At 40.6% G+C, this 23,457-nt stretch overlaps 1 protein-coding gene and 1 long non-coding RNA gene across 4 annotated transcripts in view; one reads left to right on the plus strand and one right to left on the minus strand.

Annotated features, from left to right (window-relative positions):
- The window catches only part of Nha1 (Na[+]/H[+] hydrogen antiporter 1), a 97,989-nt gene extending 90,753 nt beyond the window's left edge, over positions 1–7,236 (plus strand). For both annotated transcript variants that reach the window (XM_076802689.1, XM_076802688.1), the window contains exon 6: positions 4,518–7,236. In XM_076802689.1, the coding sequence (XP_076658804.1) occupies positions 4,518–5,045 (528 nt within the window). In that variant the 3' untranslated portion in view covers positions 5,046–7,236. The remainder of the gene's footprint in view (positions 1–4,517) is intronic.
- LOC143362485 (uncharacterized) lies at positions 5,099–22,810 on the minus strand. Of its 2 annotated transcripts, none has more exons than XR_013083643.1 (2): positions 22,621–22,810; positions 5,099–5,567 (listed from the first exon to the last, which is right to left on the minus strand). It is a non-coding gene; the product is annotated as an uncharacterized LOC143362485 (long non-coding RNA). The 2 variants fall into 2 exon arrangements; XR_013083644.1 differs by lacking the exon at positions 22,621–22,810 and adding an exon at positions 5,608–7,768.
- Between the last annotated feature and the right edge of the window lie 647 nt (positions 22,811–23,457).

A 23,457-nucleotide genomic window follows, 5' to 3' on the forward strand; every position in this document is an offset into this window, starting at 1 on the left:
AAGTATCGGGTGTATCTAGTTGGCAAAAATGGCGAACGACCGGGACGGCCGAGCTTGTCGTTCGACAGAGGAAACGTTTGAGGAAGGATGTTAGCCGTTTCAGTTACCGTTCCGCTACAAGTTGGGTCCGTACACGACACCCCCAACCCACGTCCATCCCTTCGTCGAAACTCGAGCGAGGAACTAGCAACGAAGTTTACTGGCATTTACGTGGCTACTAAAAGCGGGGAGAGAGCACGAAGGTGGAGGAAACCGGGGGAGGTCACCGGTCGCTGATGCACCCATTCTAGACACGCGAATAGACGGCTGCATTCAAATGCGACCCCCTTTATGCGACCGAAGATCCGCCTCTCGAGATTGACGAATTCCCCGCGAGTCGCGCCTAGCTCCTGTTGCTGTCACGGTTTAAGTTTTCGCGACGATGGAAATTACGAGCGCAACCTAACACTGCTCGCTAACGGTCCTCGTTAACGTTTCATTAAGCGCAATCCGCGCATAACTTTCGAACCAGTGAATTCCTCGCCTTGAAACTTCGATTTTTGGCATTTTCTCGTCAAGATCTGCAGGATTACATAGTAAAAAGTTAAAAATTTCTGGATTGCCCAGGTGAAGTTTAACCGATCAGACAAGAGATTCTTGTTTAACATGACATGAATGCTATAGCTTTCAAATTTTAAAGCCAATTTATATTCATTTAATTTTATACAACCTTAAGTTTTTGTAATTAATATACATTTCGAAGTAATGACCAACTGTCATCACTAATGACAGTTAACTTATTATTGTTTATGTCCAATCAGATTTCGGATAGTACAACTAGTTTCAAGAAAAATTGCCCGTCTATTTTTGCAGCTCACTGAAATTTTTACTGTCCGTGAACGTGTTAAAATTTGGTTTGCCTTACAGATGGTAGCAAGAATTGATTTTTAAGTTTAGTGGAAGAGTTTTGTGAATCATATGTGACCGACGTGGCACTCAAGGTGTTAAAATAAATCGTTCAGACTTCCGGTGACTTTTGTGAGCGTTGGTGTAACAGTCAACGTGTTAAAAAATTTGATTATGTTTAGGGGTGACATGGTTCTGGTATGGAAAACAAAACTGAATTTGGCATAAAGGAAACCGGTGGGGATAGTACGGATGAAAGTCGCGGGAAAAAATCCGGACACGTCGCGGCAGTAATTAACAGGGCGGCGGAGGGTGGTTTGGGGGAGGCTCTTTTCTGTTGGTGGATGGGTAAATAAACGATTTTACACGATAATGCTGGCGCATATAAGCGGAATGGGCGAGAAGGACGGGTCGACGGGATCGACGGAGAAAGGGAGCGGCTTGTAATTAAGTAGTGGAGGTTATATAATGAAGTTCGCCTTCCTCGAACGACGATCGATTTCATTAATTATACGAAATACCGAGGGTTGCTCTGGTTACAGGTCGCGCTTGCTGAAAGCTCTCGCAGAAGTGCTCCTGCTAAGACGGAGCTGAGGGGCCGAGTGAAAAAAGAAAATGGTGGTGGAAAAAGAGGGGTATGAGGGAGGTACGAAGGGGTGGAAGGGAGACTAACCTGGCTGGAAATATTTGAGGTGGGCGCGGGGGCGTAAAGGCTCGGAAAAGGAACGGGGAGAAAGGAACTCGCGATTCGACGAAATGAAAAGAACTGGCAACCCCTAATTAACTCATTCGATCGGGCCGCGCGCTAATTAATGCCCACCGACCGTACAACCTATGCAATTCAATTACGCGAAATCAACTGTGGAATTGCGAGCCGGAGTTTCAGGGGAGGACACACGGTGTTTTTCAGGGCCCTCGACTATGACAATTTAGATTCGCTATTGTCGATTTGTCTATCGCTTTTTCTGGTTTTGCTTTTTTATTTTTGTTTTTTTACGGAAAATCTGAAGCTTCCGGGAAGTACATACTCCCCCCTGCGGTGATTCGTGGCAAAAAGCTTTCGATCAAACAAATCAACCGTCCAGCGTTGTAAATATTCGGATGGTCGGTGTGGGAAATGTTTTCATTATCGATAAAAGCAAATCCAATATTAAAAGTTTCGTTTGCTTTGCGCTGGATTTGATTGCAGTTTTATGGAAATTAATAATGCATACGTTTAATAGATTATGATTGGGAAAGTTGTTCATACATTTGACATGAGAAATATTTCTATCGTTAATAGAAATATAATATTAATAGAAACGCGATGATGTTTGTTTCCTTCTTTTTTTTTTTCTTGCAAAATACAGAACAATATACAGGGTGTCCCAAAATTCAGCTAATATTTTCGTGTCACCATTCCGGTTTGACATAGCAGAACTGTTCTCGATTTATGCGGGACATGTATAATGGCCAGCTAACTATGGACCCATTCGACTGAGAATACTGTATGAGTACAGGCAATTAACCAATCATTATCGTACAGTACCTACACCGCGGTTTATAACGATATTTATGCCGCGCGATTGCCTAACCGGCTGCAACGAACTAAGAAACGTGAAATTCTGGGATCGCGGAACGATCTAATTAAATTTTATGCCAATTAGACGAAAACGCGAAAAATTGTTAGGGAAAAATTTCATTAATTGTCGTTAGCGATAATTACATCGTGGATTCCGTGAGTGCGCACCATGGCAAACGTGTACGAAACACGGTGGACTAAAAATATTAATTACTTCTATGTATCGCCTTTAATAAAACAGACCCCGCACGAGATGAATTCCTGTTTAATCCCTAAGTGGATCAACAAAATGTTCTTTAAAAATGCAATGATTCAATTAGATGACATTTAATATTATATATCTGTATTTAATATTCATCTCTATCGAAATAGTGAATAGAGTGAGACAGTAAAATTTCATCGAAAACCGCATACAGTCATGTCAGTAATAGTGCGCGTTAAACAATCATTACCATAAATTTGAACGCGGCCGAATTGGCCCCACGGTTCAATAACGGTTAATTATAAACATTCGAAAAATACTGAAACAGACGGCTCTTTTCGCGTGTGTCGAAAGGCAATTCAGAAGTAAGCAAAGATTCGCGAGAAAAATTATAACGTTCAATTATCTCGTTTATCGGTGGTATTCGCCGCGGGAGGGTTATTATACTTCTTTAATAATTCGCGACGGCGACATGGCGTCGTTGGTGGTGTTAACGATGTTGATTTACTAGGAGAAAGAGTGAGCTCGTTGCGTCACGGTTATTAAGTATGGCAATATCCACGGTAAAATATTAATGACGTTGACAGTTCTCCGAGGGGGTTGAAGAATAACGGTGTCACGCCGGGAGGGGTAGTATCGCGTGACACTATGCTCACAAACCCACCCTCCGGAAAATCCAACAGGATTTTATATTAACCGGAAGGAACATTGATTTTGCAATGCTTAAAAAGTGCTCAGAAGAGAATAATCGATGGGTTATGAAACTTTAAAAGCTTTAAAATGAGTCCAAATTAATTATCTCGCGATTTTTCCCCCGAAAATGTAACAGTTTGAACATTTTCTCCGAAAATTAAATGTAATTCGTTTTGGAACCACCGTATGAGTACTAGCTCGTTATCTCGCATCATCGCGGTGAATAATAGAAAGAAAATTGCTGGCTAATTAATGGAAGCTAATTGGTACGCGGACGATCCAAAAAGCCAGCTGCACTTTTACTAAAACGCGTTCCGCCGGCTTCGCTGTAACAAAGCTTCGCCAGAATTAAAATTTCAAATACCAACATAGAATTAATATATTCATTCGGCCAACATTCCCGTCGGCAACGCCCAAAAATTCAGTTCTCTGTTTCGCAACGAAGTTTAATAATCGCGGAGGAACACGGGGCAACGTTTGCCCTCGAGAACCAACTGAAACTGAAATAATAGCAATCTTCTTAATTACAAGATGCAGTCGTTACCCGCTACAAAGGATATTTATTTTTTCCTTGAATTTGCCGAGCAGCTGCTGCGAGAATCTGTTCCGAGATGGGGATTCGAGCAACCGTAATTTGTTTCTAATTATATTTGTATTGTCTCATTGGCTCACGATTGAAATTGATATTGCTGTTAGGCAAATTTTGCCAAGTTTATCAGCTCTGAATCGCGTAACGACATTGTCCACTGGAAACGCACAGAGTAGGCCAAAAATTCGAATTTGATTATAAAAGAATAAATGTGAATCGTAAAATAATAATAAAAAATACAATGGTATTCTTAAGTAATATTTCCTATGAAATTGTCTTTATAAATTCAACAATTAAAATAAAAAATCTGAAGCCTGTGATGTTCTCTCGTAGGTTCAGTGTTAAACGATTTAGTCAATTTCTTTATTTAAGCATATAATATAATAAAAATCACTTAAAGTCTAAAGAAATATATTCAATCCTATCCTTCTCACCAGGAAACACATGACGATTACTGTCACTGTAATCTACATCTTACGACCACTTACCAATCAAATTTCCATTTCACCCAAAAATCGGAAACACTTCCCTTCATCGCTAATTTGAAGCTCGTTAACCTGGTCTAACAATGAACCATTTAATTTCAGAACCCAGTGGCAACAGCCTTCGAGATCTTCTGGATGATTTGCGAGCCGATCCTGTTCGCCGTGACAGGCGCACAGATAAAAATCGCCGAGCTGGATAGCAGAACAGTGTACCTAGGTATAGCCTGCCTTCTAGCAGGCATAGTGATCCGCATCATAGTAACCATTCTCGTGGGAATCGGTTCAAAACTGAACCTCAAAGAAAAGATCTTCGTGGCGTTCTCTTGGATGGCGAAGGCAACGGTGCAGGCAGCACTGGGTCCTACCACGTTGGACAAAGTCGATCCGAACGACCCTGAACAGGTGTACTATGCTGAGACAGTGATGACCATGTGCGTGCTGTCGATTTTATTGATGGCCCCAGCCGGGGCCATCATCATTTCCCTTTCTGGGCCGAAGTTGCTCACGAAAACCACCACGCCTGTCACGCCGCCAGAGGGCTGGAAGATGCGGCGACCCTCTATCCGCGACATCTCCATCATCAACGAGGACCCAGACCTCGAGGAGACCGCGAACGAGGGAAAGCCTTGAGGCAGAGACTCTTCCCGACGAACGTGACGGTTTTCCCTTATTTTGCTCGAGGCTTCTTCTGCCTAACCCCGTGAACCCGCTCGGGGAATCTCCGTCAGGGTCTCCGGTGTTCCATGTTATTCTCTTACTCCAAATATTCGCCCCAAAGACGAAAGCCTTCGTCCTAGAACGGAGCTGTTTCGTTCTCCCCAAGGATCATTGTGTTTAATTGCGGCTCGCACGCACCGGCGGCCTATGTTCCTATTTAGGGTCCGGAATCTTGGTTGAGCTTGCGGGGGACACTCTTCGACGTTGCAAAGCCGTTGCAAAGGCGTTGCTTCGACGTTCTTTTGTGGAGTGAGTACGGGGTTTGATTGGAACGAGTGATTTTTATATTGAGATTGATTGCTTTGAGTGTCGGAGACAGCATACAGTATGTTGTAAAATTAAAGGAATTTACGTGGTAAAACAGAAATTGCGAGGTTGACGTTTGTTAGGTGCACACATTAATTCGTGGCCCTCGCTGTTGATCGATTATGACTACTTTTCGTTGAAATTTTCTATCTACTACGTCGGATTAAACCTCAAGATGAGAAACGTCGTGTAATTGGACGTTGCTGATGATTAGATTGCGGCTCTGTATGCGAAATAAAAATTGTCTGCATCGATTTCAAGGAACAAATATGAATTTGATACTTTTTGTAGTAATTATGACAAATTGAAAATAATAAGTCTAAAGAATTGATTTAACTTTGCTCTAAAGGAAGTTACTACCGTTTTCAGTACATACATATAACAAATTATGTAAAACGGCTACTGTCTCCAACGTTTACTACAGAAAAATTCTTGTCAAACAAAAAAGAGCTGGTTAGTATCATCCCATGGATGATTACGTTCTCATCAACGACATCTGGTTGACAAGCATTCTAAAATAGTCGAAAAAGTAACGAAAACATACATTGATGATTGAATTTGATGAAGAGAATCCCACGAGTTAATTTTTATACTCCTAACAAGTTTATTAGCTGTGTTACGTCAAACATTAATTTTTGAAGATGGATGAGGAATGCTGACAACTACGTATAGATGACAGGGCAGTCAACGTGTTAATTAGACGGTCCATTTTACGTATAAAGTGGTGTAGAAAAAGAAAATCGTGAAGACTGTTTTGTACAAGCGATTAATTGGTAGTCTTTCACCGCAGGAATGTAGGGAGGTTAATAATTGGGGAATGTAGGGACGCGTTGCCAATATCGTACTATTTAAAAAATTCCGAGCTCTTTAAGAAAGGGATGTTTCTTCAACCCTTTTCAAAGTATTTAGACAATACTTTGTTAATTAAATTCGTGGACAAAAGAAAATAGTACCCATAAAATAGGTTTAAGTGCACGCATAGGTAATGTTGAATATAAGAGATTTAATTAATATATGTATATATAATAATATCATATAATTCACAAAAGTTACATTAGTCTTACCTGATTTTTTGAAAAGAAAAACAGTTGTTAAACCTGCAGCAGACTATAGATACTATACATATCGTTCAATAAAACATATTATAATAAATAAAAGCGAATTATTTTGCGATTTAGGTGACCAGTACGAATTTGGCAACTTTGCCCTACATGGTAGGAATATTAAAATAAGCTTGTTTTTAGAAGATCTGCCTGAAAAGACCGAAATTCTTGGAAAAAGGATTTATAAATGTTAAAGACACGATATACCATTGCAGTAAGATAACATTTGTATATCGATTTTAGTAGTTATCTACATTGTGTGCTCTTGCAAAAGCGTGGACTTGTATACGTTCGTGCGTCGAGGAAATGTGTTAAAACTTTTTTGTAACATTCTTCTAGAGCAGACGATTCCAATTTGAGAGAGAGAGAGAGAGAGAGAGAGAGAGAGAGAGAGAGAGAGAGAGAGAGAGATGGATGAATGAGTGCGTTATGTGAATATTTGTACATAATCCGTGCATGTATAATAGAATGGGGAGAATATGGATACCTAGAGCCAGCGAATCAATTAATCGATCGGTGGAAAGATCAATCGAGATGCATTCACCCGTAAATTAATCGATTAATTAATTGGCTTAGAAGTACCTTTGATTTAATTTGCCTGGTGGGGAGAGGATGGCTGTATAAGTACAGAGTGCCACTGTTATAGTCTAGATTCTACCGTACGGTAAGTATTAAAGACGATGATTAGATACTGATCCTGCTGTGCATTTAATATATCCTGAATTGTTACTATAAAACGATTTCAGATAGAATTTAAAAAGAAAAACTGACAAATATCTACTCGATGTTTTTAAGCATTTTCTAACAATAAATCGAGAAGATAAAAAGGAGATGTGAATTGTTAAATTTCAATGTGTCTCGTTGCATTTGATGGGTGGGGCGGAGGGGGGACTCCTTTATATACTCGTAAGGAGCAGGCACGAGAAAAATAACATGGCCTCATCTAAGGCGAGCAAAGACGAAGCCTCGAGGAGACAGGAAAATTAGTGGCAGTGAAAACGACTTTTCAAAACCGCGAGTCTTCGAACCGGTAACTGGCGCGGATACCATTCGATATAAAGAAGAATGAAGGCAATAAAACAACAGAGAGTGTATATCGTTTCTTTGAAGCGGTTGCGAAACGTTTTTAAATCATTGAAAATGCGACTCGTACGGAACAATTTATTCCAATATTATTCGCAATAGGCTAGACATTGGAAATATGGCACACCTGACTTCAATAGCTTGCCAAAAGAAGTACAATTAATTTTTTTAATTTCGCTAATATAGTGCAAAAATCAAGAATTCGATCAATTCTTTATTCTATCCAGATTTATCCCATAAAATGAAATGGTTAATGAAGTGGATATTTAAGGTAATGTTACACGACTGGAACAAGGCGACAATTTCGAACAGTCGCGAACGCTGTTAAATTTCCAATTAAGACGAGGAATCGTGTGCAAGACCGTTTAAGCAGTAATTTATTAAGAAGATTCGCGTTCTTGCGGAGTGGGGTTCTTGATGCAGCCGGTGTTGAGCAAACTTTTATGGCGGAAAGAGCGTCTCTTTGCGACGATTACAAAGGCTCTCAGTTCGGCACGGTGACGATGAGCGATTTAATAAGCTTACCGTTCTTCTCGCTGCGCCGACATTGCTGACTTACACGCGCGAACGGCAACCTGTGCGAGGCTCTTCCTCTCGCGATTTTGTCTTCTCAAGATCCACACAGTTTACCGGCAATCGTCGAGAAGCTCGCAAAACTCGAGAACTTCCACGGTTTCAAACAAACATTTTCCAGATTTATTAATAGCATTTATAACAGCTCATATCGCCGCTAATCCTGAGGCTGGTCTCGTCATTTTTATCATTTATTACTTAGAACAAGGGGTTCAAAAATATTCTTAACAAATGTTCATCCGGTTTTCAACTATCAGCGTAATAAAAAGAGAAAGGTAGTGCATTGTCAATCTTTATTATGTCGACGATAATGTACAACGACGAGAATAAGAACGAAGAACAACAAGTAATAGAATCACATGGGGTATACGAAGTATCGGAATGTACAAAAAGTATATTTTGTCGGTTCTCGGGTAGATTTATGTCCGTTCAGGTGCAGAGAGAAACGCAAAACGTGAGTTCCCGTGGCGTTTCGGTAGCCGATTGGTCAAGGTACCAGGCTAACCAAGAAGTTCGATGTTAGTCTGCATTCTGATCTGCACGTTGCTGGCGCTCTGGTTCACCCTGCTCGGGTCTTGGATCGTGGACATCCCTTAGCTGGAGTCCTTCTTCTCCTCTCCGCAACCTCAACCGCTCCTTCAGGGCGCGGTACACACGAGGCTTCAGCACGAACAGGATGAATATCAGCACACCGTGCAGACGGTTTATCGCGTCTAAGCTGTAAAGCACTGGCTCCTTCCATTGGCAAGTTTCGCAGGTGCTCAACAGGGAGGACGCGATCTGTGCGATCCACGTGATACCCATCACGATAAACAGCTTTACGTTCATGATTAATCTGGCAATAGAAAAAGTGCTTTATCAATGAAATGAATAAACATTCCAAACGATTTGTGAAAATCCAGAAAAATACTGATTATATTCAAGCTGATGTAACTTTTCAAAAAAATTCGACAATAGTTTACTTGTGCTCGTTTTGTAAAATGGACCCTTGTGTCTTTCATTCTCCTAAATTTTGTTTTCGTAAAATGTATGAGATTGACGCATCCAAAATGAATTGCCTACGCTGACGATAAAAATTCAAGGGTCACAGGCGAAAAATTGTTCTTTGATCTGTTGACCTATCACCGTAGTGTCTTGCTATTTCTTATTTTTCTTTCTTAAAGTTCATCGCATCTAACAAGCGTGAGACAAGTTTAAGCTGTCCATTCACTAATGACAATATTTTACCCGCTGACGTCTCATTGCCAGCAACATTGTTCTCAGCTATGCCTGCGGGCATCCGTTTGAAATTGAAGTTTCACGCTTTTAAAATAAGCTCAAGTAGATCGTTTTCCGATTTTCTTCCGCGAAATTGTAACAGTTAAGCATTCGCATCGTTTTTACTCGAGCTTGCGGTCGTATAATTTTAATCTTCAATATATTTGACGAGTGAAGGGGGACTCTGGCTTTGTGTTAGTGTTTAAAGCATAGTCGATAAACTCACTTGGCTTTGCCAGCGTGGAATCCCATGCATATAAAACGTGGAGGGTCTTCGGCCAGCCTCTTTAAGTCGCCTTTCACCTTGTTGCAGCGTTTAGACGTGAGAATGAAGAACACAACGTTGGACGTCAACTGGATCAGGATTGGTAGTTGGAAGAAGATTATCTCGCTGAGCGTGTTCGCTGTCACATAAGACGTTAAAGTTGAAGTTGATACATCACATTTGAAGTAGACACTCTCTTGGTAAAGAATATTCGATCGGACACACCAATCGTCTATCACACTCGTGATCGAATAGTTTCTCTTAGTGGTGGTACGTTGGTAAAAATTAAAGCATCGTTAAAATCAAATGAGACAAATTGTAAGACAGAACTTTGTTGCTATTATAGCATATTGTTGCTTTGCAGCTGCGAAAGAAAATGGTAACGAGGTCTTCGAAGTAAGATGGAGAACGAGTACAAAGAAACACATGCGATTCGACCTTGACAGACAATTATAACGAACTTCCGCTTGCTATTGGATACAACGAAAGTCGGAAAAAGGAGAAGTGGAGCAGCTGCGGGATGTTCGGATGATAAGAATTTTTGCCACCAGTCGTCTGTAACTAGCTGACTCTTAAAACTGAATTCCGTGCAAAGCCATCGTCCACCGACACAAATTAATTAATGTAATTAGTTGATCGAGTGGGCACTCGCTTAGCGAAAAACGGCGAGGAAAACTCGTCTGACGTGAAAAGCTTGGAACTTCGAGCGAAATCAGAACCTATTAGTCAAGAAGGAAATAAGCGACGGGCTTCGGGAAGAAGAGTTTTTCCATGAAAACCGGTGTCGCGAAGCTGTGGCAATCTCTGTTCGCGAAACAACGGAATTTTTGCAAACTCCCTGGCGATACGGGAGCAAGACGCGAATGAAATCCGACGAAAACTGCAACCTTAACCCTTTCGTTACGGGTGCCGACTATAGTCGGCGGCCGCGAGACGACCTGTGTACGGGTTCCGACTGTAGTTGGCGTTCGCGAGACAACTTGTGTGTACAGGTGCCGACTATAATCGGTACAAAGTGTACATACAAGACAATAACAAAGTAGCGTTGAGAGACATAAGTCCGAACATCGAAATATACCGACATGCAAAGTGTACACTTCGCGGCACGGTGACCCGTTCAGTGGCGTCACTCCAGCGGAGCGGGCTGGCGTAAGGAAAGGGTAAATTCCATATTTGATTTAAAAAAGCGCGGAACCCACGGCCGCAATTTAACCTTCCACCAGACGGAAATCCAAGGGGAACCTCGCAGCTTGTTATTTTACCTGGACTCTCGCATTATGTCGCTTTAATCCCAGAAATTTAAAGACACCGGAAAGGAAACGAAAAAGATAGAGAGAGAGAGAGAGAGAGAGAGAGAGAGAGAGAGAGAGAGAGAGAGAGAGAGAGAAAGGGCTGGTATCCCCATTCGCCAAGCGAAAATTTGCGGGCCGCACACGTGCAATGATATGAAAGCTTCCTGAAAAAGCTCTGTTATCAAAACAACGAGATATGAAAAATACGAATAAAACGGATATGAAAAAAGAAAACAATGCAATCTTGCTGTAGCGAAAGGGTATGGTTCCTAGATCCCATTGTGAAATAAATCGCGGAAAAAAGCAAGGACATTATACCCAATAAACCAGCCGTGCATTATTCCTACGTGTGTTTCATGTAGAGGAGCCTGCAGAAATTGGATATTAAAATACTTGGAATACAATAGAACGTCCAGTAAAGCAATCTTCAATAATGATCATATATATACATATATAATAATATAATAAGGTACATATAATAATATATACATTACATATATATATTTTAATATTTATTTATATATTTATTTTCATATATATTGTGACGTGGCAGAATTGCCTACGTCCCTCCGCACCAATAAATCCACCTACGGAAAAATCAAGATCACAGCGACGGCCGGGGGTCCCTCGCACGGAATCCGTCCCTGGCGCGAGAGCGTCTCGCATAGGTTAGAACGTGTCAGGAAGGGAAAATATGGGGAAAGTGGGGGTCGCCTGGCTTCCGCGTCGTCGAACCATCGCGAAGTGGGGCATTGTTGTGTTGACCGCGAAAGTGAATAGCACGCTTAATCGCTTCGCTCCCCTGGACGTGTTATGTCGCAACGCCGATTCTATTGGTATAAGGTCACAGACGAGTTATATCGCAACGCAATGCCGTTCATGCGATGTCACAGACGAGTAAACACGCCGCGCGTTTACTCGTCTGTGGCACCGCACGAACGGCATTGCGTTGCGGGATAACTCGTCCGTGGGAGCGAAGCAGTTAATTGATTTGTGAACAATTGTGAAAAAGTACTGCCGAAGTCGAAGAAAATTGCCGAGGAACGAGAGAGAGTGTTGCCGAACAGTCGCAACGATGCTCGCTGTTGCTGTCGGTAAGTACCAGAATTTTTACACTGGTGTGAGGGTGGGATAAATCATCTGTGTTGTGAAATTTTAAAACTATTTCAATGCTCCATCATACTACTTAGATTTCAAATTTCTCTTCATTGAATTAATCTTCATAAAATATAAATGTTGGTTGTTTAACTACTGAATTGGTTAATATCTTCTCAGGTACTGTAAAGTTGGAAGACGAGATTTGCTTCTCCAAATGGAGTTTAATGAAATGCGAATATTGTTATTAAAATATTGAAGCAATAGAACTAATTTCTCAGGTAATATGAGACTTGAAAATGAATATCATTTCACTATACGTGTACCTTAGTAAAATATTCGTGCTCTCACCCCACTTCTGACGACACTAGATAGAACAGTATTAGCTTGGATGCAAAATTTGTCTTTAAACATCTTAATGTGCATATGCAAAGACTTCGATCTATTTCGTGTTTCAATAAATATCATTAATAGCTTATTGAGATTAATTTAGTCGAGTAAAATTTATTTGCACACATTGGACTACAGGAGAAACCTTTATGGCTAACTCGAGGTTTCAAGAGACAAGAGATGTACTTTAAGAAAGTCAATTTAATTAAATGAAATTAGCTTCTCAACTTTGCAATATACAAGAAGTATTCTTGGCTACTTTAATATGTCAATACACAGCACTTATAGTTTATACACTCAATTTAGAATAAAGTACTATAGCGAAATCGGTGTGAAACCATTGCACCCGTTACGTCACACATAAGACGTAGGAGTTTCCATTAAACTATTCCTACAATAGTTTATACACTCAATTAAAAGTTGCACGTAAGACATATCTTGCATCCAAGCTAAAAGTGTCGACATAGACGAAACGCGTCACGTGCCCGGGCCGGGCGGAAAACATGAGGGAATAGCGGGATAGAAGGGGAAATTAGAGTGAGGGAACAAGTCTTGATCTGGCGACTGTGGGTCTGCCATCTTTTCTACTCGTATACTAGCAGCCACGAAAGGAAGACAGAAAGCTTTAAAGGCAGATAAATACAAATTCAATTCGATTTAAATCTTTTCAATTGACTCACGTCTAAACCAGCACCTGAACAGTCCAAAGTAAGGTCTGACAGAGAACGGCAGAAAAGTCAGATGGTCATCCGCAACACAGAACAGTGTGATGAACATTGCCAAGCCCCACGCGTACATAGAGTACAGTAGGAATCTTTTGCCCTGAGAGTGTCCTCCGAAGCGAATTTCACGCACGCTCCTGCAAAAAGTCATTAACTGTAATTCCTGTAATTTTACACAGGTTTGTACTAGAATCCCCACTCTGGGTACACGCGTTGTGTATGTACAATACAATACATTTTTATTCTTTTCATTTGAAACCATATTGGAGTTTCTGAATTAATTTCTTTCGCAATTAAACGGTAAGGCAACTGACGCTGAACTATCGAAATTTCAAAAATTGTCGTTGAAAGCCTCGTTCCTTGTCAACATTTGACAAAAAGATTGGTGCAAATATTCACATTATTAACGAAGATATAGAAATGAACTAAGCCCACGATATCTATTTAAGGCAAACTATCGTAATGTAGAATACCTGCTTGCAAAAGTTTGTCAAGCGTAGAAGCGTTTGTTTTTTTTTCATGAAATCTACCTGAGGGGATGAACGAGTTGCTACATAATTGTACTTTCGCAGTTGGATCGAAAAGAAATCAATTTTTTGAATCCAAGAGAAACCAATTTTGTAAATAACTTCCACAATTTTTGACAGAACGTTCCACAAAAATGCATGTTCCTACTATATCATACATGTGTAAAAACACGTGCGAAGTGTGTCATTGTACTCCGTTTAATTGTTTTCTTGGAATTAATTTCAATACTGTACCGGTACGTCTGGCATACCTTTTAAACGGACTTTCCTAATATTATATAAGTTCACAACAAAAGAAACTTCTAATCCTCGGGAGTATCTTACCTGAAAGTCCGCCATATATCGAAGCACATGACGTTCAGCCAGGAAAAAGCAGACAGCCACGAGAACAGCGTGATATAACCTGAAAGTAGATTTGCTCAGAGTCCTCCCTCCTGAAAAGTATCGAAAATTGGGAAGTACTCATTGTGTGGTTCCGATGAGTCGAACGAGTACGAACCATACTGTGCCGGCCCGAACACGGCGGATTAGCTTTTCCCAAAACGATAGAACTCTGAAAATAACTCACGAAGATGATGCGCTCATACGTGATACGGTAATAGTATGCAATTACAAACGAGTTCGGTCGGTTTAGAGTAGAGAATGGAAAACTTGAAGTTTTGTTTCACCGATCACAGAGAATAGAAATACAGACTTGTCGATCGTTATTCATCTTGCAAACGATCGTTAATTTGTTACATTCCATGGCAGACTGCGTCTCATGCAGGATTTTCATGAGAAATCGAATTTTGTATGAAGCAATGGACGAATAGAATTTTATTTGTTACATAACGTGCATAAATATACTTCCAATTATCTGTTTGAACTCTTTGAATGCGAATGATGAATTTGAAGAATCGCTTAAAGCAACTATTGTTTTTTCTGCAAATTTTTCCGAATTTTTCTTCATCATTCAGAAAATTTTTCTGACATCTTATGAAATGTGTCACTTAGCCTCGAAATGATTATTAAATATACTGTGCACGAAATGCATAAATAATATAAAATATACGAGATTAAATTAATACATGAAGGAATATAATTAACGAATTCTTAGAAATGATACTGCTTATTACACTGATAATTGCGCAATAAAATTAAAATGGAAGCTACGACAGTTCCGCCTGATCATTTTAATTTAATTTAGACATCGCAATGAGGGTACATACATTGCTGTGGACTTTTAGGATAAAGTAATTAGGCGTTCGCTTTCGTTTCATTTCTTGGTCTGCAAGTAACGTTCTTTTTCATTTGATTCGGAGCGCATAAAATCGCAGTGTATAAGGGGAAATCGCGAGATCGAGGAACGAGTTTTAATTAGTCGCAGGGTGCCCGGTATTGAAGCAGTAACGTACCCAGTGTGGCACAAGATATGCTTGTACATGACCCAGCCACACAACACGGCGACAGTGGTGGTGTCGTCCATATTATTATGACGTGGCAAGTGTAAGACACCAAGAGACTCGCAGCATTACACATTAACGTCTTCCCATGTAAATTTTGCAGGAAAGGTAAATGAATATACACCAGCAACGTCAGCAACAAGAAGACGCAGCTGATTACATCTAGGAAGCTAATAATCGCATACCTGAGAACAATAAGAATCCAACAATTTGATTACAAAGTCCTTGTTGTGATTGAAATTTGAATTGATCTACTTGTTTTGCTAAACAGATTAAGGCAGTTTCTCTTAAAATACGTCAAAATATTATAAACTGGAAAAAGATTAAAGGTTAAAGCTTATTTCAAAGTTACGACTAGATTGTGAATATTTATGCAAAATAAAAATTATCTACGTCAATTGCAAAAAAGGAGGTAAATAGATTTATCATGTTCACCTTTGTGAGATTAATTGTTCGTTGCGCGTGCGTTTGGGCGGCTGGATTATCCTTATGGCAGGGCCCGGTATCAGATTCTTTGAAGTTTCCGAGATGCTGTGAAGGCAACGAAGAGTGTTTAGAGCTGAACGATAGAAAAGTATACTTCTTTACGAATGTAAGCCATGGATGCGAAAGACAGGGTGCAAGCGAGACCAATGCAGAGAGGTGAAAGAACATAAAGTGTGGAAGTTCGGCGAGTGGTGCAGTGTGTTGCAGTGAGTTTTAGAGAGAGAGAGAGAGAGAGTCAACAGCGAGCGTTTAACCATTAGATGAAATATAGTATTATAATCGGTAAAGTGTTAATCGAAAATCAACCACCCTATTCCTCAAGAATCCTACACTTTTAATATTTTGATTCAAAATATCGTTTTGAAATAATGCATGAACGTTCCTTTAATTCTCTCCACAGTTTTATGCTTCACCTATTTGTATTTGGCGCGAATACATACAAACTGCAGTGTAGTTATGACATAATTATAAACGCTAATGACTCTACTGCAACTATGGCTACTTATTTCTTGTTACCATACCACCATCGCCTTCAAAGTAATTCGGGGACGCTTTAGAAGCGGTTCTAACAATATCCCGAAATACTTTGCCACTGACGCCGGAAAACATACAAATACGAAGATATTTATAGTTGGACGCGTACATTCTGCGGTTTTGTAGTAACAACACGATTTAATTTCAGTTTTCAGCGACCTAGAAAAAGTGGCGTTCGGTGTTCAATATTTCTTCCATAAACTTTACGTATTAAGGATATTATAACAGTTACTTGCTCACTTATTGTGTAAAAGATTTAAGATTGTAATGACTAGACTGCTTTATGCAATTTTTTATTTTCATAGATTATTTTCTAAAAATTGAATTGAAAGAAACCTCTTTGACTGGGAGATTCATTGTAGGAGGACAAAACTAAACATGTTTTCACGTGCCATAAATGCATAGAAATGGACAGACTAGTAATCGCAAATTATAGGACAGGTATCTTACCTAATAATAGGACTGTCTCTTAGGTGGCAGATCATATAAAGCGCCGATCCATTATTAAACACATCTGTGCAGTGAGATCCAGGAATTAGGTGGAACGTGATTGCCATACTTATTGCCTCCACTTCTTGCATTGTCAAACCCACACTTCCATTTAATTTGATGTTACGTAGACTGGGGCAGTGGTAAGCAAATGACAAGCTAAATCCTGAAAAATAATACAAATTTAATCTAACAATTTATATGAATATTAGGTGCACAAAGGAGAGTCCTCTGAAAGTGATCAAATGGTGTATAGCCGGATAAGATGGTCAAAAGTGTCCACAACTAACATAAAACTATAAATGTGGTACTCTGAAAACTTCAACGTAAAATCGGAAATTTTATGATTCCGCATTTTTTTAAAAATCGATTTTGCAACCAAATATTCTGACATAATTCGTAATTCGTAATTAATAATTCGTAATAAGTAATTTTTTATTGAACAGAGCACAAGAACTAGAGCATAATTCATTAAACCATACCGACTTGAAACTTGTCACACAGGGGTTCCTTTTGGCTGACCAGAAATCCTCTTATCCGGCTATACCCTTTCCTTCAAATATAGGTTCGATTTCAATCTATGAAATAATTGCTGCTGCTATCTACTAATTGCTGAACCATTAAAATTTTAAGCTAGTATATTCATAATAAAAAAATTGCGTTTGGAAATGTCTTTGAAAACGTCAAACAGCAATCTTTTTACGCCTGATAAATGAAGAGTACTCGTCGAAAATGACAAAGAGATTTCTTAACGGGCGTTAATTCACTGAATCGATTTCACAGGGAACGTCGAGCTTCTAATTAAAATTTTCAATTTGATTAGCGAGTGTATTATGGCAAAGCGGTACTCTCGCGCCGGTAATCATTGCTAGAGATAAAGTAATCGGTTCGCAACAGATATGTAGCCCATTGATTCGCGAGATAATGCCGAGAGGCCGCGAGGAATTCTCAACAGCGAGTTGTTAAATATCTGGAAAAGTTGATTAAATTTTCTCCGGCAGACCTGGTTTATCCCAGGCCGTCCCCATAAGATTCGGGAGCGCATCGTAAAAAGCGCTCGGCTGCGGGAATAGGTTCGAATCGAAGCATTCCATAATATCTGAATGAGAAGTATGTCCTGGACAATATGTGAACACGCATCCGCTGAACTGGCACTCGTCTCTGCAAACCCGAAAAACTAGTCGGCGGGTCGTCATCCAAGTCGTACTCAGGTCTAGACAACTGTTATCACTGGATGCTGGCATTCTGTACGGAGTTCCATTCTCCGACATTGTCACCTGCAAACAAATTTCCCGTCGGTTGAGAGATCATTAAAAATTTTATGCTTTTGTCGCGTTCACGGCATCGCGAATGCCAATATACATATATTCGAGGGAAAACGACCCAAAACAGCATGCCTGTCGACAAGGGATGTACCATTAGAAGAAACGCTGAACGTCGCTATTCATAAACTCAGTGATGCCTTTACCTTGCCTCGCGAAGATCTAGCTGGGCGACTTACGACGACTTACGTCCCCAGTATTTGACAAATCTAATAAATCCGACATTCTAATATAAAAATATATATCTAATATAATAAATATAAACTGTTATTTATTGTTATGTTATTTGTGAATCCGCGTAATTCGTACAACCACAATCTTTAAAACTTCATAATAAAGTTGGAACTGTGACCCATTTTTTGAATTTTTAGGCAAGAAACGAGGATTTTCCCTGTTGGTAGATGATATGGTACAATCATACCTCGCGTGTCGGTTTGTAATAAACAGCGTTACGGCCTCACGTTAACCGTCTGCAGGCAACAAGATATAGACTGAGAGAGCTAGTTTGTCTTTGTCCTTTCCCTGCCGAGGACTTAATAGATAGCAACACCCTACATCAGGGAGTAGAGTAGAGTATATTAGAAGTCCCTGACGATCGCTGTGAAGAATTTTGATGTTTCGTTGGTCTGTTTTATTTCGAATTGTTATTCCAATATCTCGAATTGTTCCAGTGATTATTAAAGTGAAGTAAGCCGCGTCTTCCGTCTTCGAGATACTTCTGCATCTGACTTGTTAAAAACATATTTTCCATTGCTAACGAATAATAATTGTCACCTCATTACATAATTATTAGTAAAATCAATCGACGTAACACATAATTAGCGACAAGATCAATTTGTTTCGAATTTTGACTTGCACCACTTCCATAATCACCGGCACGTACGAGGAATGTCTGGTGGTAGAGTATCTCGAGTAATTCTAGCGAGTTGTCAGATGGAGAACGATCGGTGGAAGGCGTCGATGCCGGAAACGAGCATCGGGGAAAAAGGTCGCGCGATCAATTCTATTCATCGCGGTTAGTTCGATGCGACACGAAAATTGACGAGCGGCAGCGAGTTAATTGCAAAACGGCCAATCCGTCTTCCACCTGTAGATAATCGGTGGTGTTCAGCGTCGAGACGGGTACAACTTCGGCTTCCCACGGGTGCTTGCAGATCGGAAATTCAATCTGGTGGTCGTCGATCACTGGATCTAAGGCGAACAGCTCGGACGTGTACTTCTCGGGTGTGATGCAGTCCATTTTCGGCGAAATCGAGAGAACCTTGTCCTCCCGGCAACATTTTCTGAATCGCGTCTCCGGAACGGCCAACGTCAGAGAAACGATCGTCGCGAGAATCAGGCTGCTCCTCGTCATCCTGACAAGCAGTTGCACCTCAAATACTTCGACCGGGCATTTGCACGCGAAAGATTTCAGTTTTCTTCTGCCACGTCGCGGTCCTGTCGCGCTCTGACTGGCCAAGCACTGCTGCAAATTATAATATTTCGAAGGTAACATTAACCATAGCACTCCCATGCCTCGAGGCTATAATAAAATTAACCATGGCACTCCCACTCCGTCACACGGATTCCCAGGGAGTGGGGGAGCGCCTCGAACCTCGAAATTATAAATATTTTTATAAAATAGAAAGTAGATACAGTAAGACCCTGCTTAACGCAGCTCCTCTTAATGCTGTTCCAGTATTACGCGGTAGTATTTGGATTCCCCGAATTCGGACACGGTATTTGGTACTTGTCGTATATGTGTGCAAATGAAGCTGACTGCTTGCTGAACGAAACAGGAAAATACAAACGCCTTTAGACGGCTTCGTCAGAAAAAACCAAAAAATATCAAATGGGGAAGAACCTTCCTCGTCACAAACCTTTTTTCACAATCACGAACTTTTTTTGATTTTCATGAATGTTTTACGAATAAAAATGGATATTAGAAATAAATAAATCTATAATTGATGTAATAAAAAACTGTTTGACAATAAATTTTACAAAATAAAACAAAAAAATGTACGTGTTAAGATAACCTCGTTTAACGCTGGAACTTATTGGATCGTATCCCCCGCGTTAAGCGGGGTCTTACTGGTATGTAGGCAATTCCGGAAGAGATGCATAAAATGTAAGATGTTAACAAATAGTGTCGCAAGGGTGCTTTATTTTTTATAGAAACGACTGCCTAGTACGCTTACGTACATTAATGGTGCGTCTCTCCCTAAATTGAGGGACGCTAGCACCTATACAAAAACAAGAACCAATACCGCTCATACCGAAAGGGTTAATCTAAGGTCGCATGCTCGTATTTGTCGTTTCCAATGAGTTGAAGGTTTGCAGCTGGATCTCTGTTCATAGGGTTAAACGAAGCGTTAGCCATGACGTTTCCTATCAGAGACTATCTTGACAGTTTCCAGAAGAGAATGTTGCTTATCTACACTGTAGATGAAGTATCACATCATCGTAGCCGAAGTAATACTATTTATCTATTTACATTTAGGCGAACCATACTGATCAATGTACTTTATCGACGTTCGTTGATCGGTTTATTACACCCACGGAAATATCCTCTATCATTTTCTTGGTCATCGAAGAGTAAAAATGCTTTCAAACGTTACGAATTGATCTTTGAAAAGAATTTAAAATCGTCACCGGTTGGTAAAGTCTTAGTAAACGGGAAAACGAGCAACGACACGGATTTGCGAGACGGTCCGAATTACGATGGAAACAGGCTACGACAATGGCTAGGAGCACTGTAGAAGTCTGTAAAGGGATATCGATATAAGCTATCGACGTTCCATGCGAGCTTTTATTTCGCCGATTTTTCACGATACAAACGCTTAGACCATGTCACCGCTACAACGGCGATACCATCGCGTAAGAGGATTAACCCCCGACGAAACGTTCGTGTAGCGTTCATGTCTGCAAGCAAGTACACCATCGTCTATCGATGGCTCGGAAATTAGAATTTGAGATTTTACACTGCATCGTCGATCGCGTACAGTGGCGGCTGCGAAAGGCATTTGATCCACGGAATTTTCAGTTTTCGAAAAAATTCGATATTTAAACTGCTACGCTGTCGACGAAAAATCGTACAACTATGAACCTGAATTCGTTTTAAAGCTTGAAGCGTTTGCTTTCACGATTCATTCATGTTCGGTGAAAATGTATTTGTAAACGTATTTGAATACTGAATATTCAGTTTTAAACTGTCGTATTTTCGACAAATCGTATAACAATAAACCCGAATGCATTTTGAAGTTTCAACTTTCTGCTTTCACGATACATCCGATTACTTTGCAAATGTTTTTGCACGATATCGGCACGTAAAATTGGAGACACTATTTTTTTCACGATAAAGCTACCGGCTCGAAAGTTTCTAACAATATTGGATATTTCTTTTTCATGGCTGAATCTATCATGAATTTGTAGATCCAAGGTCCTTCGTAATAACCTCTTTAAGTCTTTATACATGTTTGCTCGTGGTGTATTACTTTACTAGACTGTGGATCTTCATGCAAAATAAAAATTTGCTGCATTTGTTGCAGGAAACAGGAGCTACGGCCTCCTGGAGATCTTCTGGATGATCTTCGAGCCGATCCTGTTCGCCGTGCCAAACGCCCAAATAAAAATCGTCGATAGCAGAACAGTGTACCTAGGTATAGCCTGCCTTCTAGCAGGCATAGTGATCCGATCATAGTAACCATTCTCGTGGGAATCGGTTCAAAACTGAACCTCAAAGAAAAGACCTTCGTGGCGTTCTCTTGGATGGCGAAGGCAACGATGCAGACAGCACTGGGCCCTACCACGTTGGACAAAGTCGATCCGAACAGGTGTACTATGCCGAGACAGTGATGACCATGTGCGTGCTGTCGATTTTATTGATGGCCCCAGCCGGGGCCATCATCATTTCCCTTTCTGGGCCGAAGTTGCTCACGAAAACCACCACGCCTGTCACGCCGCCAGAGGGCTGGAAGATGCGGCGACCCTCTATCCGCGACATCTCCATCATCAACGAGGACCCAGACCTCGAGGAGACCGCGAACGAGGGAAAGCCTTGAGGCAGAGACTCTTCCCGACGAACGTGGCGGTTTTCCCTTATTTTGCTCGAGGCTTCTTCTGCCTAACCCCGTGAACCCGCTCGGGGAATCTCCGTCAGGGTCTCCGGTGTTCCATTTTATTCTCTTACTCCAAATATTCGCCCCGAAGACGAAAGCCTTCGTCCTAGAACGGAGCTGTTTCGTTCTCCCCAAGGATCATTGTGTTTAATTGCGGCTCGCACGCACCGGCTGCCTATGTTCCTATTTAGGGTCGGGAATCTTGGTTGAGCTTGCGGGGGACACTCCTCGACGTTGAAAAGCCGTTGCAAAGGGGTTGCTTCGACGTTCTTTTGTGGAGTGAGTACGGGGTTTGATTGGAACGAGTGATTTTTATATTGAGATTGATTGCTTTGAGTGTCGGAGACAGCATACAGTATGTTGTAAAATTAAAGGAATTTACGTGGTAAAACAGACATTGCAAGGTTGACGCTTGTTAGGTGTACATATTAATTCGTGGCCCTCGCTGTTGATCGATTATGACTACTTTTCGTTGAAATTGTCTATCTACCAGGTTGGTTTAAACCTCAAGATGAGAAACATCGTGTAACTGGACGTTGCTGATGATTAGACTGCGGCTCTGTATGCAAAATAAAAATTGGATGAATAAGTGCGTTATGTGAATATTTGTACATGATCCGTGCATGTATAATAGAGTGGGGAGAATACGGATACCTAGAGCCAGCGAATTAATTAATCGATCGGTGGAAAGATCAATCGAGATGCATTCGATTAATTAATTGGCTTAGAAGTACCTTTGATTTCATTTGCCTGGTGGGGAGAGGATGACTGTATAAGTACAGAGTGCCACTGCTATAGTCTAGATTCTATCGTACGATAAGTATTAAAGACGATGATTAGTTACTGACCCTGCTGTGCGACGATTATAAAGACTCTCTGTTCGACACGGTGACGATGAGTTATTTAATAAACTTACCGTTCCCATCTGTTCCTGGATCCCGTCACCAAACTCCTGTGGAGTGTAGATGCATGTACACGCATACATTCATAGTCACACGAGGTTGCGAGGCAAAGCACGGTAAGGGCAATATTAGTTATTAGTTATAAAAATTAGTTGATAGTGGGGGACCGGCCACACCGATAGTGGGACTCGTGAAGCGACAGTGTGGGAGATGTTGTCTGTTTTGCAGTAATCTGAGCTTCCTCGTTGAAATATAAGAAAAATCAACTTGATCCATTGGATAGTTCTTGAGATATAAATTCATAAGTGCAGACTGTTAAAATGGTAGTAAATACAAAATTAGGAAATTTGGGGCCCAGTGATAATTTAATAAAACTCCTAAATATACTACATATGATTTCGAACAAACTTCTGATGAACGAACTTAATCAGTTTTGATGA

The sequence above is a fragment of the Halictus rubicundus genome, chromosome 17 (assembly GCF_050948215.1).
Source record: "Halictus rubicundus isolate RS-2024b chromosome 17, iyHalRubi1_principal, whole genome shotgun sequence".
In the NCBI taxonomy this organism is placed as follows: domain Eukaryota; kingdom Metazoa; phylum Arthropoda; class Insecta; order Hymenoptera; family Halictidae; genus Halictus; species Halictus rubicundus.